A 20356-nucleotide genomic window follows, 5' to 3' on the forward strand; every position below is an offset into this window, starting at 1 on the left:
TAAAAGTTTCTTGAATTAATTTAATTGATTTTATGAAGTAAATATTTATATATATTTACTTTGAAAAATAAAAATAACAAATCATTAATGGCTATATTCATTATGTGAAATTTATGCTTTACTCTTACAAAATAAAAATATAAATGAAACATGATAAATTTTGTTGTTATATTTTATCATCATCAAGTTACCAACATAATCTTACATTATGGTATTTGATTTAAGTTCTGATATTAATAAAAGTAAATTTTAGTAAATTATTTTTACTTTAAATTATAAATCTTCTATATATATATTAATAAATAATTATAAGAATAAAATTACATTTATCTGAATAAAAATCTCTGTTTTGTATGTTACAAAATGTGAATATGTGTTTTAAATGGCTATATAGTTAATAAAAGCCAAATAAATTAAATCACTTTTGTTAAAAATAATGTGTAAATACATTTATGTTTTTACTTTTATGTAATTTTTTAAAATAAAATGACTAACTCACAAAAATACTGTTGAAAAGAAAACAGACCACAAAATATTAAGGGATTACATACTGTTTAATTAACAAGTTCAAGAGTTACTACACACACAAGAAAGTAGCATGATAATATGTTACAGGAGCTATTTGTGGTAATTACCTGTGAATGACATGACTTGTCTGTTAAAAACATCCAGGGTTTAAAAACAAAGTAAAAATGCAATAGTTGAAATACCTCTGCTCAAGGAGGTAAGGAACTAAAATGTACAAAACACTGCCAAATATGTTATAAAGGCTGGAAGGTTATGTAACTGAGATTACTCCTGTGACCAAGCATTGTAATTGGAAATTTCAGTCTGGTTTAAAAATAATTGGGAATATCTAAACAGGAAAAATCTAAACTATTTTGTTTTGTGCACAGTTTTTTAAGTAACCAAATTAAATGAAACTGTTCCACTGTTACAACAGGAAAAAGTATCAAGATTGAAGTGAACTTCCCTGAAATGTAAAAATGAGGTCTGGTCTATGGAATGGCTGCAGTTTTTTTCCACCCTGGTAACAACAATAATACTAATGAGGATAGCTGACAGAGACAGAACATCATACCAAAAACATGGATCTATATTGGTTTTAACAATTTTTTTGTATTTTTTTCCCTTTTTTGAGTGGAGGTAGTGGTGACAGTGAAGGGTATGGTCACAGCAGCCTGTCAAAAGGCAGAACTATTTACATCCAGTGGGAAGGATATTGGATGTGCCCACTGCTGGGATAGTTCATCATAAACAGTGCCTGCTAGTTTGGCTACAGGGAGATAATCTGGTAACCTTCTCTAGCTTTTCCTCCTTGTTGTTCTGTACACAGCAAGAAAGAGTCCTGCAACACTTAAAACATATACAACCAATTATTATATTCCCACTTGTGGGCAACTGGAAAGATTGCACAGCAAAGATGATGGTGTGTTTGGAAAGCGAGGACAATAAATAGGGAGTCAAATTGCAGCACATTAGGATATATATACAATAATGTTGTCCCTACCCAACCGTCAAATAATCATGACTATGCCCAATTGGGCACGGACAGCTTCCTCCTCACCTGTTGCTTGAATAACTGCCCATTATGCAAGAGTTTAGTTTATAAATACACTTTATTACTTGGTGCTGCACAAGTCCAGTGTAGCATATCCTCAGAGCATATTCGGAATGCAGAGATTAATACAGAATCAATTGGAACTATCAGGAAGAAGGTATGTGGACTTGGGCATCTGCTGTTAATTTGTTAATTCAGTTTTTATTATGAGACAGCAGTAAGCAGACTGAATGGGATGAATATTCTTGTAAACACTTTTTGTAGTGCCACTGCTTCTTTCTGAAGGCCATGAAGTATGTTGTTTCACTTGATTTATGATTTATGATTTATTATTTCTTATATTTTCACACCATGCAGCATCAGGTGAAAGAGAAATGAGCAAATGGCAGTTGTGGCAAACAGCAAAAACTACAAGTCACATTTCCAGTTTTTCTTATAGTAATAATGACAATGCCACACAGCTGTTAAGAGAATCTTCTGTCAGAAGTCAATGATGTCAATTAATTATTGGGACAGCTATTTTTTAAAATGTAGCATGTCACTTTAAATGAAAATGTGCCAACTTCTAAATATTCATTTGCCAGAAGAAGGTTTACCTCTAGCTAGATTACAAGGGGGTCAATGACTGGCTACAGTATTCTGCTCTACACACACACCCACCATTGGAGAGTCGTCCCTATCTGAGGTCTGTTTTTGTGATGACATCTCTGGTGATACTAAACTGGAAGGCTGTGATGTGGAGGAGGAGGAGGAAGGAGGATTTGGTTCAACTTGAGAGAAGTTCGTACTGAGATACGGAGGTGCAACTGTACCTTGACCACCATACACTGTACCAGTATAAGAAAGTGGTTGATATCCACTGAGTTGGATATTTAAGGAACCAGTTTGGGTACATTCTAAAGGAGAAGATACAGGATATATACTCATACTGGTGTTAACATCCATTGGCATAACTTCGGAAGACGCGGGAACTGAAGAGGAAGGGTGAGTACCCCTACTGGAGCTGATGGCAACACCTTGTGGTGGTTGATAAGACTGGAGGGATTCCAATCCCATAGTGACTGCATGGGAAGTGGACGATGATATTCCTATCTGACCCTGCAAGTTTGTTTGAGATTGCTGTGATGAATGATGAATATGTCGTCGATACACATGACTATGCACATGACTATGATTTCCTCCTCCTCCATGACGACTTGATGTTGGTATATTACAATGTGTATGTTGTCCAATACTTACACTTCCTGTTGCCCCAGCTAAGGGTGAAGTTGTAACTGTAGAAACAACTGTGCCAACTCCCCAATTAGCAACTTTTTGTGAGCTACGATATATAGTTGTTCCACCTGAAACGTTTGTAATGGGACTTTCACATTCCATGGCAGCTGATGATCCAACTGTAGTAGTTGCTGTAATACTTCCACCAAAATGCATGCTATAAGATCCAGAAGTTTGAGTGTAACTATGCTGAATTTGTCCATGATGCTGATGAGTAGGATCAGATCGAGCTCTTCCTGCACTATGAGGTGGTGCTGAGGACGCTAAAATATGAAAAAAAAAAAAAAAGAAGAAGAATGTTTTAGTTCTTTTTTGAAATTTTATGCAACGTAAAATAAAGCTTAATATAATATATCACAATTCTATTACTATTGATGAATTCATTCTTAATTTTAATTTAATAAAAGTAAGACACTTCACCTAATAAAAACCTTTTTTGTTGTTATCATTTTTAATAATTTTTAAATTTTGGTAAGTATTTTATTAGATAATTTATTTGAAATTCAATTTCAGACATATCCAATGTAATTGAAAAATTTAATAATCTTTTTAATCATTAACTTAAAACTGAATTTATCATCATCTACTTGAATTTAAAAAATTGCTTTATTTTCTGTATGAAATCTACTGTAATTATAAATATTAAGTCTTAAACACTGTATTAAAACTACTAATATAATCCATTATTTACCTTATAAATTATATATACAGTAGGGTGTATATATAATTTAGACTAAAATATACATGTATAGCTCAGTACCTATAAGGTTTATTAAAATAACTTTTTTGATATTATACGGAGCAACTCATCTAATTTTCACAAGTTTCAGTAAAGTTCAATGTGGGAGCCTTTTGTAGCTTGATAGATGTTGTAGCACTTCGTGGCTATTATGTATTATTATATTTTTTCTTATCTTCATTGTTTTTCATTTATGTGTGTATGTTTTTGTACAGATCCTTTTCTGTTTCCTTCCTCGATACCATCTGTTATCTGATGGCTGGGTTGTTCAATGTGATGATTGGTCTGTGACAGGATCACGTGGGTTAGCGGGGAGATATAAAAACGTGTATAACAGATGTGAAAGGACCTTTTTCTCTTCATGAGTGTGCGTCATGGACTGAAGGACATACGTAGCAAGCAGTTAGAAATAGAACAGAAGAGAGGAGAATCAACTGTTGCCAGGATTAAGAAAGTTACAATGCTGAAAGGAAAATCCATTTCCATCGAAGGAATAACTAGTAAGGAAGAGGGAATTACTGACTTAAAAGGAAGAGGACTAACTATAGTGTAAAAATCATCAACGATTGTCTTGTTACAAAAGAAAGTTTGTAAGTTTGATCGTGTACTCTGTTTCCCAAATTTTACTTGGTGTTAAATTTCTGTCATCGGATTTGAACTGCTTCTCGGGCAAAGCAGGGCCTTGCGTTTAGGAAGGAAATTTGGAAGGAGGATGATCGAGTAGAACTAATACTGTGACATGATTGGTTTCCATTATTGAACTGTGTATTAGCATTAATATTGTACTGTGTTTTTGTCTCCAATAAACCTTTGTTTGTCAAGATACATGTTTCTACTGACTATTCATTATCCCTTCCCTTTGTTTCATTCATCTTCTTTTAAAACCACAGACCACGTGTCTCGCAGAGTTCACAATGTCAAAATGATACACAAACTTTTGCTATATATTTTCCAGCACCTGAAACATTATTAGAGCAACTGCTAAATGATATACTGTTTTAAATTGTCCAAATCTGGAATTTTTTTCTGCTAAACACTCTTTAATAAAACCCCATACAAAAAAGATCAATGGAATCATATCTGGAAACATAACAGTCCCAACTACATAGATTTCTGGTTCCTCAGTCAAACCAATATCCAGGAAAGTCTCATTCCAAAGGAATATAACATCTCAATGGATATGTGCTGGAGCATCATCTTGCTGAAACATGAAATATCAAACATCTGCAGCATGTCAATGTACATGTTTCTCATCATTTACTTTAACATGCTCTACACATCATCAGTCATTGAACAGAGAGGACGTGTGTTGTTTGGGATCCTGCTTCATGCATACTTTCACCCTGGAGTTTACTTTATACTAGCGATGTGATATATTTTTGGAAAGCATATGTCATGAGGATCATGTTGATGTCAATGTCACGGATATAGCACCCTTTTTTCAGGAGTTATAGCAGACTGAAATGTTCAAACTTCACGATGGGACCTCAATGGTATACTTATTGTGATTACTGTTCCAAATTTTGGTGGTCCTAGGACCATTAGTTAGTGAGATATTGCCCAGCAAAGTACATGCAGGATTTGGCAGGCCAATGTGGGCCCATGGTGAGACATCCACGGAAAGCTTTAGTATTATAGGTTAGAGGACATCGTCAGTAATATTTCAACAAAGTTTTATGGGCTCATTTTTAAAATTATTTAAATTAAGCCAATAATAATATTCAGTACTGTTTCCCACATGCCAACTTTAACTTTTTTTTTTTTAATATGATCCCCACACCCTCTACTTAATTTTAATGATAATTTTGATGATTAAAGTCTTGTCAGAAGGCCCCCACAACTTGGAAGCATTTATAAAGGCTAGTTCTGCTCATTTTGAATGCTGATTGATTAAAATAACTACTAAAGCATCTTATTTAATCATAGTGTTCTATATTATTGAACATGTTAATTATAATTTTATATTGTCTGGATTAATCAAAAGGCATATTATCTGAAAAGATATTATCTGTTTTATTGTATTCAGAAGAATGTTTTCTTTAACATTTAACAAACAATTTTGTCAGATGTGATTATTTTAATTTTATTTTCAATTTTTTTAATGCAAAAGTTATGTAGTTATCAAAAATCATTTATCTTACTTCAAAAATTAATATCACTCAAAATATTAGAGAAAGTATCAAAATTTCTTGCTGAGTTTTAACCAAGAATGTTTTCTATATGAGAAATGAAGTGATCAAAGAAGTAATGCATGGACTATCAAAAATTTGACAATTTATTGTATAATGTCAACTGCCTAAATTACTAACTTTGTAAAAAATCTTGAGAGTTTTATTAAATAAATGAATTCATCTTGATACCTGAGTAATACTTTTATGAAATGAACAAAAGTTTTACAATTTGAAGAGTTTGCATTATTAAAGTTATATTTTTGTTGTACAAAGTTGTGTGTGACACGATATGTAAAATGTTCGCTTGTCACATGCAGTGCAGAGCTCCATTTAAAATGAATTGGAACTTCTTTCTGTTTTTCAGCAATGAAGAAATAGCAGAGAACATAAGGAACAGCATTTTTGTAAGAATAAATTTGTTTCAAATTGCTATTGTGTTCAGTTACACTCATTCAAAGTAACTGTCATAAGCATAATTTTCCTATAATGGTTATTATACAAAAAGAGTCACAAGCATCTCTCAGATACCAGCATTTTTCTTCAAAAGGTATTTGTGCAGTGAAAACAGTTCACATCTTCCAGATTGAAAAGTTAGAAAGTAGAAATTTTTTCAGAATTTTTTACAAAATTTTAAATATAAGAAATTCTGAAAATCATGTGCTGTATCATCTCACAGACACCATGTGATTACTTAAGAATTAAAAAAATCATTGAAAACTGATACCATTTAACTATAATATGTAGTAGAATAAAATGAAATGAATTAAAAAATATAAATCTGTTAACTAATTGTGTTTCATAACATTAAATATTATTTTACAGTTATAAATTAATTAATGAGGAAAAAAGATTATATATGATTATTTAAATTATGACACACTTTCATAATAAATACTGTTGTTTAAAAAGTTATTTAATACTTACTTGAACTCCCAGAACTTGAACTAGAATTACCACTTCCTGTATTTCCTCCTACCACGGGAGTAACAACAGAACTTTGTTCCATAGCAGGACTAGTGCTAGCACTATGGGATGTATTAGTGCTTTCATCGGTAGTTCTCTTGAAGAAACTATGTTGAAGTGCATGGTGTGGTGTAATCCTCGTTTTGGGATCATATTCCAGCATTCGCAGAACCAGATCTTTAAATTTTAGATAATCAGAAACTGTATGCCCTGGTTCACCAAGACGTCTACCTCCAGGTCCTCCAGTTTCTACTCCCAAGATATCATGCAACTTTCTCGTACCAGGAGGTTTATACTGAAATAATTTAAACATTATATTGTAAATAATAAATATCAATGAATTATTAATTGATATTCTAATACATTTTGATAAATAGTATTTTCTTTATATTATAAAATATTTTAAATAAGAAATTTTTATACTTCAATAAAATGTATTTTTCTGTTAAACCTTTTATTAACATAATTTATACTGTTATCATTCATCCTTCATTCAATTTTAAAAGTGAATATATGTAATGTTATTGATGTCATATAATAGCATGCACACTCAGTCTTTAAAAATACACACACTTATAATAATATTTCTATATAATATAATATAGTATACACATATAAAATAAATAAAATATAGTGATGTAATTATATAGTAATACATAAGAATACTTATATGAGCCTCTTGTACAGTACATGCAGTGAAAAAATGCATTTGTTGTATAAAAGTAAAAGTAAGGCCCAAGTTGGTGCTTGTTCTTGCTATAAAAACATCTCTTGCACTACACTCGTGTTTTCAGTGTTCTTTTCACTTGTGTTTGGCTATATTTATATATAACGAAACACATCAAAAATATATTTGTATATACAGTAATACCCCGACTTACGCGAACCTGGAGTTACGCGATTTTCAAATCTCGTCGATTCGTCTTTTGTTTGAGTGCCACACAACCCTTGATTACTCACTCCCCCCCACACTATTGTTCAGCTTAAATGTTCGGATGTGTCGCGCAGAATCCACACATAGCTACAATTTATTTTGTGTTATTTATTTCTGTGTTTGTTATATCTACGGAGACTTGAGAGACTCTACTATGTCATCCAAACGAAGTAGAACTAATTATTCCGCACCAAACAAGAAAAGAAAAACTTTATCTTTGGAATGTAAAGTTAACATTGGGTATGTTTGTAAAGTTGAACGAGTTAAATGAGAATGACGTCATCGTTATTCCTATTTCATTAGACTTTACAAACGTACCCATTATTAAAGACTTCGATACAAAAATGAAAATTTGTGAATTGGCAAAGAAGTTTGATCTACCGGAATTGTCGGTCAGAACAATTATAAAAGGCAAAGAAAAAATTCTCGAAGCTGTGAAAAATGCTCAATCTTTAAATTCAAGCATCATTCGTAAACGTCACAGTATTATCGCTGAGATGGAAACAATGTTAAAATTATGGCGTAATAATCAAGTAAATGTGAAAAATTGTAAAATAATATAGGCCTAATTTGTTATACATATGTATTATCTAAGATTTTATTAAACATTTTTTTCTAAACTATTGTTTTCTTTAGTCTCCGGCCCCAATTAAAAATTATTTGTATGTATTTATATGAGAAATTATACCCCGACTTACGCGGTTACCACTCGGTCCCACCTATCGCGTAAGTTCGAGGTATTACTGTATATTAGGCTGTTCGGAAAGTAATTTCATTTTTTTTTTACCACCAGATGGATTAGTTGTATTTTTCCCGCCATTTTCATTCTAAACTGTATTATCATTATATATTTTGACAGTAGCATTTTAAGGCTTATTTGTAAAAAATTTTGTTTGATTTTGTACAATTGTTTATTTTTTGTGTCCCATCAAATATGAAAGATTGAAAGCAGCATTTTCAGCATATTTTGCTCTTTTATTACCGAAAAGGTAAGAATGCTGTTCAAGTGAGAAAAAAATTGTGTGATGTGTATGGAGAAGATGTATTGACAGAATGACACTGCCAAAACTGGTTTACAAAATTTCGTTCTGGCAATTTCAATATTGAAGATGCACCATGTTCTGGATGGCCAGTTGGAGCCAATGAAAATAAAATAAAGGTACTGATTGAAGCAAACTGCCAAATAACAACACGTGAAATCACTAATAGATTAAATTTGTCAAACTGAACAGTTTATGATTACTTGAAACAAATTGGTTTCGTTTGAAAGCTTGTTATCTGTGTTCCACATGTTCTTAAAGAGAGATGCTCTCTTTGGTGGGATTTTAAGAAAAAATTTTTTTTGGAGCTTTTACCAGACAATTTAACAATTGATTCAAAAGTGTACTGCCATAGAGTAAACAAATTGAGTAATATCATCAAACAGAAAAAGCGGCCAGAATTGATCAACAAAGCAGGTGTAGTGTTTTACCATGATAATGTAAAATTTCACACAAGTTTGGTAACTCGTCAGAAACTGTTTTAACTTAGATGGGACGTGCTATCACAACAACCACATTCTTCAGATCAAGCACACTCAGATTATTACTTGTTCCAGTCTATACAAATTTTTTTTAACTGTAAGACATTTACTTGAAATGACAATGTCAAAAATCACTTGGATCAGTGTTTTGTAAGCAACAATCAAAACTTTTATGAATGTGAAATCATGCTACTACCAGAAACGATGACAACAGGTATTTGACCAAAATGGTTGATATATAATTCAATAAAATATTTATTTATTATAAAAATATTGTGTTTATTTCCACCGAAAAAAAACGAGCTTACTTTCCGAACAACCCAATAATTCCTACCTATTGACAATGGCATCCAAGAAAAGTGTGGAAACAATGAAGTCTAAGAGGAAGGTTATAGTATCAACAATTGAGGTGAAAAAGGAACTTATCATGAAGCATGTGGAAGATCTGGCAGCTATGTTCAAAATGTCAAAGTCAACAATGTGCATCATTCTTAACAACAAGAAAGCAATAAAAGCAAAAAAACATGGCTGAAGATGTGAAAATGTTCACCTCTTAAGAGATCACATGTTATTGAGGAGATGAAAAATTCTTCTTAGTGTGGATAAATGAAAAATAATTGACTGGTGATATTATCTCTAAGAGGATTATTTGTGAGAAAGTCAAGCAGCTGCATAGTGATCTTAAGAAATAACTCCTCATTATGGTACAGTAGATGCAATTTTTATTTTATTGTACAGTACTTACATATTTTAGTTATTGTTCTCATGTTTTAATTTATTATTTAAGGCATTTAATTGTGTTATTTTTATATTAAATTATGTGTATTTGCTGTTTGTTTCTCAAATTGAGAATAGTTTAGGGTCTGGAAATGGATTAATTCACTTTTCATTATTTTTAATAGGAAAAATTGATTTAGGCTTCAAACAATTCAGAGTTTAAACAACCTCCTGAAATTAATTAAATTATGAATATGAGCTACCACTGTACTTTTGTTCCACAATAAAAGTATTTGTGCTGTCTTAATATTTCAAGTGTTACTCTGATAATAAATTTCAAAAATTCACTTTAATTCAAATTCAAACATCCATTTATAACTTCTGGATAAATATGTAATTTTAAGAGATAATTTATTGAAAACAGCTTTATACTTAATGCAGCGTTGTTATTTCCAAATTACAAAACAATATATGCAGCACTTGAAAAAAAGGAGTTAAATTCAGTAATTATATATAAGAAATATATTAAAAAATTTGTTATTATTATATATTACATTCTGTAAACTTTTTACAATAATTTTTCTTTCAAATGATAATGATAATATGAAAAATGAAATTAGTATTAGTATTTTTATCTTGAAATTTTATTTGCATAATTTATTTGGATTAACTTATCTATTTCTTATAACATTTATTAAGTCTGAGAGTAAATATAATAGTTGATCTAGAATTTGTATTTTTGAAAATTAAGAAAGATATATTTTATTAAAGATCAAATTTTTATACCAATAAACATGGCATCATGTAATTATTTAAGTTTTATAAATAGAAATGAAAAATTTGATGATAATAATTACTGTGTTTTTTAATATAATTTAAAATTTTGAACCTCTACTAAAAATGCATTTTTGTTAAAAGTCTAAATTTTAGCTGTAAAATTATAATTATTTTAATTTGTTTAGAAAATATAAAGAAATATAGCTAAAAGTTTTATGATTTTTGATGGAAAAAAAATGAAAAACTATTTATAATAATCATCATAATGCTATAAGAGAAATTAATGGAACTTTGTACCATATTTAAATAAAGCAAAACTCATGCTACTTGTTAATATTTGTGCAATTTTATTTCCTTTCACATTTTATAATGTATTTTATAGTTACTGTTTTATTTCTTATAAACAGAAAAGTTGTCTTTTGCTATATTTACTTCATGTTAAATAAATTTTATAAGTTAAACTATTAAATTCTGGATATACATTAATAAACACTGCACATATAACCAATATTCAACAAAAAGAAACTACTAGAAAATGAAACGTTTTGATCTGTGCTTAATGGGCGTAATCAGTTTAACGGACCTTCGCACTTGTTAAAACAAATGGAAAAGTTATTAGGAATAGGTGATTGCCATCCATGTGTTAATAGAGGGTGATGTGAGAGAGGGAGAGGAGATAGGGGGTTGTAAGATTAAGCTTCTTAGGTTGACTTCCAGGCAAGAGGAAAGAGTCTAATCTTTAAAGTTGATAGCCACATTTATTCTCACAGCTTTCAAAATTTCAGATTGTTCTAAATATCTAAGCTGTTCTTTCTGGGAGATGCTATGTACAAGGTGTGCATGGTCAAAATGTATATCTGTGTTAGGGTTGGAGGCAAAGGTTGCTAATGTGGTGTTAGCCAGTCCTTTCATGATGGAAGTCTGATGTTCTTTGAGATGGGTGTTTAAAAGTCACCCTGTAGAACCATGTATTCTAAGTTGCAGTTGGCTCTGTGATCCATAATGGGGATAGTATATACACCAGGTTGGAGGCACATATCTGGATGATCTTTAGCATCGCAGAGGAGGGTGAAAACTGAAGGACACTTCTGAAAAATAATTGAAAGTTATTATTTCTTGCAGTTTCCTTGTACAGGGTGGCCAGACTTCTGTTGTATACAAAATTGTTACAGCTTTATATATGGTGTCATGAGAGTGATTTTTAGGCAAGATGAAGGTAACAATAGAGTTAGAGATGTCGCTTTTATTGTAGTTTCTTTTTGTTGGATATTGGTTATATATTCAGTGCTTATAAATTTTATAATGTCTATTTGTAGAATGTGAATGAAACTTAGTTATTTATAGTAAACTGTTATTATTATTATTATTATTATTATTATTATGTTGGGTTTAGTGGGTTTTACTCGGTTCACACCGGTGGCTGTGTACTATGCCGGACCAGAGTTAAGGCATAGCAACCAAAACAAAACTAAAATTAAATGTGTGTGTCAGTGTCAGTGTCTGTATTGAGGAATTTCCTAACAATATGGCATGTATTCAATATAGTGGCCTTCTGTAGTGTGATGTATGTATTTCTATTCAATTGTAATGTTCCCAGGCTTTTGTGTAGTGTGTGTGATATCATACCTGTACAGGAGAGAACAACAGGTACAATAAGCACCCTATGCATCCTCCACAGATGCCTTATTTCCTGGGCGAGTTCTGTGTACTTGCTAATTTTTTCAGTGAATCTGTTCTGTATATTGTGAGTGTTTGGAATGGGTATGTCTATAACGTATATAATTTTATTGTGTTTGTCAATGAGTGTGATGTCTGCTCTGTTGTGGTAAATCATTTTATCTGTGATTATGGCTCTGTCGTAGTACATTTTGTGCGCGCTGTTTTCCAATACTGTCTGTGGAATGTATTTGTAGTAAGGTTTGTGGATGTCTAATAATTTGTGTTTGTTTGCAAGCTCTTGGTGTATAATATTTGCAACTTGATTATGTCTGTGTAAATACTCTGTCTGTGCCATGAGCTTGCACCCAGAAGTGATGTATTGTATAGTTTCTGGCATGATGTGACATTTTCTGCATGTGTCATTTGTGAGTGTTTGTATCTTTGAGTATGTGTTTTCTGTAGTTTTTAGTATTTATGACCTGTTCCTGTATGGCAATCATGAATCCTTCTGTCTCCCAAAGAGGCATCCTCGATCTAATCAGCTGTTCGATGTAGTTTTGTCAACAAAATCCTGGGCCAGGTCATAAGGATGCCTGCCATGGAGTGCCTTTTGAGCCCACGATTGCTTGATGGTGTCTATGCTTTTTATGTGTTGTGTCATGTCTGTGTGATGTGAGTGTAAGTTTAATGGTGTGTTATTTGAGTCTGCTAGAGTTACTGCTTTATGTAACTGTGATGTTTCTTGTTTCCTGTAGAAAAACTCTCGCAGTGACTGTATTTGTTTGTAGTGAAGGTTAACTATGTCAATCAGGCCACGTCCGCCTTCTTTACGTGGAAGGGTTAATCTTTCTGTGGCGGATTTAGGATGATGTTGTTTATGCTTAGTAAGTGTTGTTCTTGTTTTCCTTTGGAGTTGCTCGAGATCTGTGTGAGTCCAATGTATAACTCCAAAAGAGTATGTGAGTACTGGGATGACATATGTGTTTATTGCTTTAACTGTGTGTTTTGCATTTAACTGTGTTCTAAGTATAGCGTTTAACCTACTTTGGTATTCTTTAATTAATCTTTGCTTTATTTGTGTATGTTCTGTTAGTTTGGCCTGTTGGAATCCTAAATACTTGTAGAACTCACCCTCTTTCATGGATTCAATAACTTCTCTATTTCCAAGTGCAAAATCTTCTTTCTTCAGGATTCTTTTTTCTATGTGAAGTGTTTTACATTTGTTTAGGCCAAACTGCATTTGTATGTCCTTGGTGTATGAATGTGTGATTTGTAGGAGTTTATGAATTTGTTTTTGTGTGGATGCATAAAGTTTTATGTTGTCCATGTACATGAGATGTGACAGTGTAAACTGTGTTGTTTTTTCATGTCTGATATTGTAGCCATATTGCGTGTTATTTAACATGATGAATAATGGGTTCAGGGCTAGGCAGAACCAGAGAGGACTCAAGGAATCTCCTTGAAAAATTCCTCACCTAATGAATATTTGGTTTGTTTGTATGGAAGTGTTACTAACCCTGAGATGTAGTGTTGTTCTCCAGTGCTACATAGTATTTTGGAAGAATGCAATGAGAGATGGATGTATTTTGTACATGTGTAGAATATGTAGCAGCCAGCTGTGTGGAATGCTGTCGAATGCTTTTCTGTACTCTATATGTGCCATGTGTATGTTTCTGTGTTGCTTGTGTCTTGCCATAGAATGACTGAATCTATGAGTAACTGCTTTGCATTCCTTGTGATTTATATGACAACCTTTTTGTTGTTCTGTAAGAATGTCGTGTTCTTCAACATGTTTGTATATTTTGTTTGCGATACATGCTGTCAATAATTTGTAGAGTGTTGGAAACACATGTAATTGGTCTGTATTGTGTGGGGTCTGTGGTGTTGTTGTTTTTAGGTTTCATGTAGGTAATGCCCCGAGTAAGAAATTTTGACACGTCTTGTGGATTGATGATGATGATGTGTTAGATGTTTAGCTAGTTCCCGGTGCAGTGATGTAAACTTTTTGTACCAGAAATTGTGAATGTTGTGTACACCAGGTGTCTTCCAGTTGTGTGTTCTGTTAACAGTGTAGTAGATGTCTTGTATGTTTATTTCAGCACATGGCATAGTTGGTATGCTGTGCAAGTTTCTGTTCTCCTCCTCGATCAAGCCTGCATGAGCATTGTGTGTAACAGCACTGGACCAAAGAGAAGACCATTAAGTTGTGAGTTCTTCTTCTGTTGGTGTGCCACTGTGCTGTGTATCAGTGTTTGTTTTGGTACTGATTTATCTGTAGAAAAGTTTTTCATTGTTTGTAAATAACTTATTTTGTTGTTTTCGTAGTGTACGTGTTTTGTATCGTTTGAGTCTATGTGCTTTGGCTGCAAGTTTTTGTTTTAGTGTATCGATGTATTCTGTAATGTGTGTGTTGTGATGTTCATGTTTTGTGTGTGTTTTGATTTTCTTGAAAATGTTTTTGAGTTGTTTCATTAATTTGGGTGTTATGTTGTTTTTAGTGTATTGTGTCAGCCTGCCTAATTGCTTTTCTAATGTCATTTATTTGTGTTTCTATTCTTCTCTGCCAGGCAGGCTTGTGATAGAATTGTGTTTTGTGTGTGTCTGTCTGTGATTGTATTTTCAGTCCATGGTGTGTTACTACTGTGACTGCCCCAGCATAAACTAATGTATGAATGTCTGAGAGTGTAGAAATTGAATGAATGTAGTTTGGTAGTAAGTGAGTGTTTACATAATTTAATGTTTTTCCTACTTCCTTTGACATGTTGATTTTTGGTATTTGTGGTCTTTGTGTGGGATCTGTACCAGTATATTTAGTGAGTGTTTCCTGAAATATAAGTGAGAGTGTATTAACTAATTCTATGTCTGTGTTATCAGTGATGGATGAGGAAGTGCCTGTAGTATCATTAGTTGCAGTTGTTGTATGTGTGCTATTATCAATGCTTGTTGCTGGATTATCCTGACAGGTTACGTGATCTTCATTAATGTTAAATGTTTCTGTCTGTTGATGTATTTGATCAACAGACTCAGTAACCTGTTGTTGGTAAGTTCAAGTGTTGTTTGTGGGATAAGGTTGTTGTGTATAATTGTTCTTTTTTGATCAACAACCCTTTGTTCGGTGACAGTGAGGTGAGGATATTGTTGTGTGAATCTATGGTGTAGTTGTTGTCTATATGCTATCATGTTTGTTTTGAGTTTTGTGATGGTATAGTAAGTATGGATGATAAACTCGTTCATTTCTATTATCCATTTAATCTGTGGCATGGTTTTCCAGCCTTTGTGGTCTGTGAATGCATTGCCACAGAAACACCAAGAGTTTTGGTAAACTTGGTAATGGATTATTATTTCAACTTACAAATCTCATGCGATTAGGCAAAAGAAAACAAATGAAAAAATTCAAAGCCATTATCATTTCCTAAAAATATATATAAGGGTGGCAAAAACTAGATTGCACAGGGCAACAAAAAATCTTAACTGTTTCCAATTACCTATACTATAATGCAGTGTTTTTCAACCTTCTTGAATACGCAACCCCTTTACAAGTTAAAAAATTCTGGCGACCCCCTAGGGCCATATTAAAACTATATCAGTGATTTTAAAATCTATGTATTTAATTTTCTCTCTGTTGAGACAAATTATTGTTGATTAAAGTGAAAATTTCAGAAGAATCGACAATAACTTAACACACATAAAGTATGAAACTTCCTTTAATTATAACATTCGGTACAGGAAGATGTTGACCTTTTTTTTGTTTAGGATCAGAATTTTCAGCTTCTACGTTTCTACTTTTTATTTCTTTTTGCAGATCAGCTCAACACTTTTTCCGCTATCATTTTCTGGGGTGGGCCGTAATTCTCGCTGAAATTGTAGTTTTTTTTTAATGTAGTGTAGGACCTACAAACACTTGTCTTTTTCTTTTACCTGCAACCCCCTGTGTAAGGCTTCGCGACCCCCAAGGGGGTCACGACGCACAGGTTGAAAAACACTGCTCTAATGAAACTGAATTTAGTTATTACATAGAAGTGAGATATGGTATGGTGCAATATTTGTGTCTACACCCAGTATAATGTGTATTGACTGCTCATTATAATATTACATTTAACACTTACAGTGATACCTCTCTAAAAAGAACCCTATAACAAACATTTTTTTTTGGTTTTGTTAAAATTATCTTTAAATGAAACATCTATTAAATGTAACCTTCATTACTTTTATTTATGAACTTATAATGCATACCATGCAGAAATAGTAATATAACACATCAAATGTAAGTAATGAATTATCACAAGACTCAGTATTATTTTAAAACATTCAGTTATATTTTGTTTGATTTTTATAACTGATGATAATAATTTGCTTATGTTCAAATTTATTAGTTTCTAGTGGTTGCTTTTTACTAATAAAAATAATTAATTCATTTTGTCTTCAAAGTTCATATTTAGCTAATTCACAATTCATCAGTACTATCTCAATTTTGTTTTTGTAAATTTACAAAATAATATCAATTTTTAAATATTATAATATTAAGTATATAAATTCTGATATTTTTGATATATTATTTAAAAATAATATTATTAAGCTGTATTCACATCAAAAATAAAAAACAACTTTTCAAAAAAATTTATCAGACTAATTCTTTTATATACACAACAAATTATTAATAAAAACTGTCATTAACAATTATGTAAATAGATTTATATTAATGACAATTGAATAATCAAGTTAACCTTTTTTCCATCTTTGGTTTTCTTAAGAACATATGTTCCATCAGGTAATCTATCAAAATACTTCCTTGCTTTATGAGCATGATCTAATATGTGTTTAGGTGGCATTCCTAAAACTTCGACAATTTTGTTCATTTGATCAACCTAAAAAAAAAAATATATATATATATATACATATAATAAAACAAAATAATTTTATTAAATATAATTTAACAATAAAACAAAATAATTTCATAGAATTATTTTGTTTTCTTTTATAGATATCAAATTATTCAAGTATAATTCTTAAAATCTATGTATATAAATAAATTCTTGTTGGTTTGTCTTTTATGCAAATCTTTATTCTTAAACAGAGTTTGACCAAAGTTTGTATGTGTTACTTAAACCCTAGAATTGACAATAAGTTATATACTATCCCAAAATATCAAGTTACATCAAGAGAAGATACCATGTTTGCCGTGAGGCCACCAAAAACTCTTTTATAACAGCTAAAGAAAAAAAATAAGAGCTTACTTTTGAAGCCAGTGTTTCAGCTATTAAGAGAAGTTTAAATAAAAAGGTTGTCCATGGAAGAGTGGCTCATAGAAAACCAATGATTTCAGCAGTGAATCAGAAAAAAAGATTAGCTGTTCCCAAAAATTTGTGGACAAGCCCCTAGAGTTTTGGAAGCGTGTTATTTAGAGTGATGAGTCAAAATGAGAAATGCAGGATGCTAAATGATAGAAATTTGTTTGGAGAAAGAAAAATCAAGCATTCAATAAAAGTAAAACTATGGGAACATTAAAACACTCAACTTACATAATGGTGTGGAGGTGTTTTTCAGGGTTCGGAATGAGCAATATTGTTCAAATTCATGAACGCATGAAAGCAGTAGATTACAAGCAGATACTTGAAGACAATTTAATGGCATCAGCAAGGAAATTGGGGATTGAAAATGAATTTGTCTTTCAACAAGACAATGATCCCAAACATACAACACTGCTTCTCAGGAAATATTTTAATGATAATGATAACAAAATTCTTGAATGGCCATCGCAGTCACCAGACTTAAATTTAATAGAACATTTGCGGGACGAATTAGACTGCTGTATTCTTCTTAGCCATAGCGAATATTTACCGGTGTACAAAGAAGAATTATTTAAGGTTTAATCAGAAATTTGGCAGAATATCATTGATAAATTGATTAACAGTATGCAAAGTTTTCTTCACGTAATTCAGGCCAAAGGTGGTCCAGCAAACTTCTGATTTGACTCTTTTCTCAATGTTTTATTTTGTGTCAACTTTGAAATGGTCTTGCCATACAACACAAATTTACATAATAAAATAAAGACACTGAGTTAGGCGTTGCATGCATACATTTTCTTATCGCAAGCACTTTCGACAAACTTATAGTCATTGTCATCAAACGTATGCATGTAATGTCGTCGTCAAAATGTATGCATGTAACACCGAACTCAATGTCTTTATTTTATTATATAATATTTTGGCGTGATAGTCATCCTATTGATTACTAACACAAATTTACAATTTGTAAAACATACATAATATTTTCTTCAGAATTTTTTGTTGGATATAATAAAAATTAAGGTTAATTTAATTTTTACATATTGATAAGATGATGATAAACTCAAAAGTTCAAAAGTTAAAAAAAAAAGTTCAAAAAACAGCCTATGTCAACTTTGAAATGATTTTGACTGTATATCAGTAAATTGTAAAACCATCTCTGACATTGATCAATTTGCATTAACTGCTAGACTGTGTTTACTATTTTCTGGTTTGTAATATTTGTGATGAAACTGTTATTTAATGGTGTTATCTCCTCATTCTGTGATATTGTGATAAATTTTATTATTATTATTATTCTATTGTTCCATGGACAGAATTTGATTACTATTGCACATTGACTTTAAGGTAAATTGTTTTTTGCAATAGGGTATATTTATTTCTAATTGTTGGACATTCCTAACTTTTTCCAGCAAATGTTTTATTTCAAAACATTAAAATATATATATGTTCTAATGTTTTGAAAATAATTCATCATTTTGGCAAATATTTTCATGTTTATGAGGAGTTGGCAGAGTTCATAGAACTAAGAACTAGTTGAGTCTGTTGTGGAAAAGATAATTTGCAATGAAATTTCAAAACTTTATATCTCCAGCATGTAAAGATTAAATGTTCAGGATATAATTTTATAAATCTATTTTTTAAAATCGACAAATCATTGTGATAAAGTCAATATATAGTAAAACCTGTCTAAAACAGAACCTTAAAAGCAGAAAAAACTTTGTATTAGAGAGATTTTATTCCGGTTAAGTAAGGTTCTTTGTATCCAAAAACCTAACTTAATCTAAGTAAAGTGCAAAATTAACATTCCACTTGTATACAAATAACTAAAATTGCCTCTAGGTATAATGATCATCATAGTGCATAACAAACTGTATTCAGAGAATGAATTTAATTCAATTTAGAGAAATGAAAATTATGCAAAAAGGGACACATACATAGGATTTTTCAGTTCAGTTTTTACGTATTCAGATTCAAACTTGTCAAGTCACTTTTATCCAGACTTGATACTTAATCTAAAACATGATAAGTCAAAGTCCAAAATTCATACATTTTAACAGCATCAAATAAAAATCATTAGTCATTAGTCATTGAAACATTATTAGTAAGGATATAATGAAATAAAACATAAGCAATTAGTAAAGATAAACTGCTAATATTTACAAATTAACAAAGATAATACAAAATACAACCAGCTTATTTTGGTTGTATCTTTGCTCAGTCATTATATCAATAATACTGACATTACGGTTTGCACAATAAAATCTTTAAGTTGATTTGAGACTTTGCAGCACAGAAAGTTGAAAATAATCCAAATCAGGTAAAGAAATTGCATGCTGATTTGAATATAATCAAATGATTTTTTACAAATCCAGCAACACTATTCAAAAAATATGGGCTGATGTTATATTCATTTCTTTATTTTATTAAGATTTAAAAGAAAAAGTACACAGAAGTAGCAAATTTTTTATTTCTTTAATATTTTTAATTCTCAGATGGTCTCAAAGTCAGAAGCTCAAAGATCAGATAATTGAGGCAATTAAGACATCAACTATTGTTCTGTGACCAGGAATCAAGTCCAGAAGAGTTTAAGAGATCTTCAAAAAATAAAGGGGAATTTATTTTGTGTTCATTTGAAATATCACAAATAAAATAATCTGGTAATTATAATTAAACAGGTGATTTCAAAACAGAATATGAATTATAATTAATTGTTTTTGTAAATGTATAAAATCCCAATATATATATATATA

At 31.3% G+C, this 20356-nt stretch overlaps 1 protein-coding gene across 1 annotated transcript in view; it reads right to left on the bottom strand.

Moving 5' to 3' along the window:
* Positions 1-535: 535 nt before the first annotated feature.
* The window catches only part of LOC111641723 (dual specificity tyrosine-phosphorylation-regulated kinase 1A-like), a 43962-nt gene continuing 24141 nt past the window's right edge, over positions 536-20356 (bottom strand). Inside the window, exons 3-5 of the mRNA XM_023387933.1 lie at positions 17043-17183; positions 6671-7004; positions 536-3099 (exon numbers count right to left, since the gene is read on the bottom strand). Of these exons, the coding sequence (XP_023243701.1) occupies positions 2180-3099; positions 6671-7004; positions 17043-17183 (1395 nt within the window). The 3' untranslated portion in view covers positions 536-2179. The remainder of the gene's footprint in view (positions 3100-6670; positions 7005-17042; positions 17184-20356) is intronic.

The sequence above is a fragment of the Centruroides sculpturatus genome, unplaced genomic scaffold (genome assembly GCF_000671375.1).
Source record: "Centruroides sculpturatus isolate CEXI.00-Female unplaced genomic scaffold, Cexi_2.0 scaffold52, whole genome shotgun sequence".
Classification (NCBI taxonomy): domain Eukaryota; kingdom Metazoa; phylum Arthropoda; class Arachnida; order Scorpiones; family Buthidae; genus Centruroides; species Centruroides sculpturatus.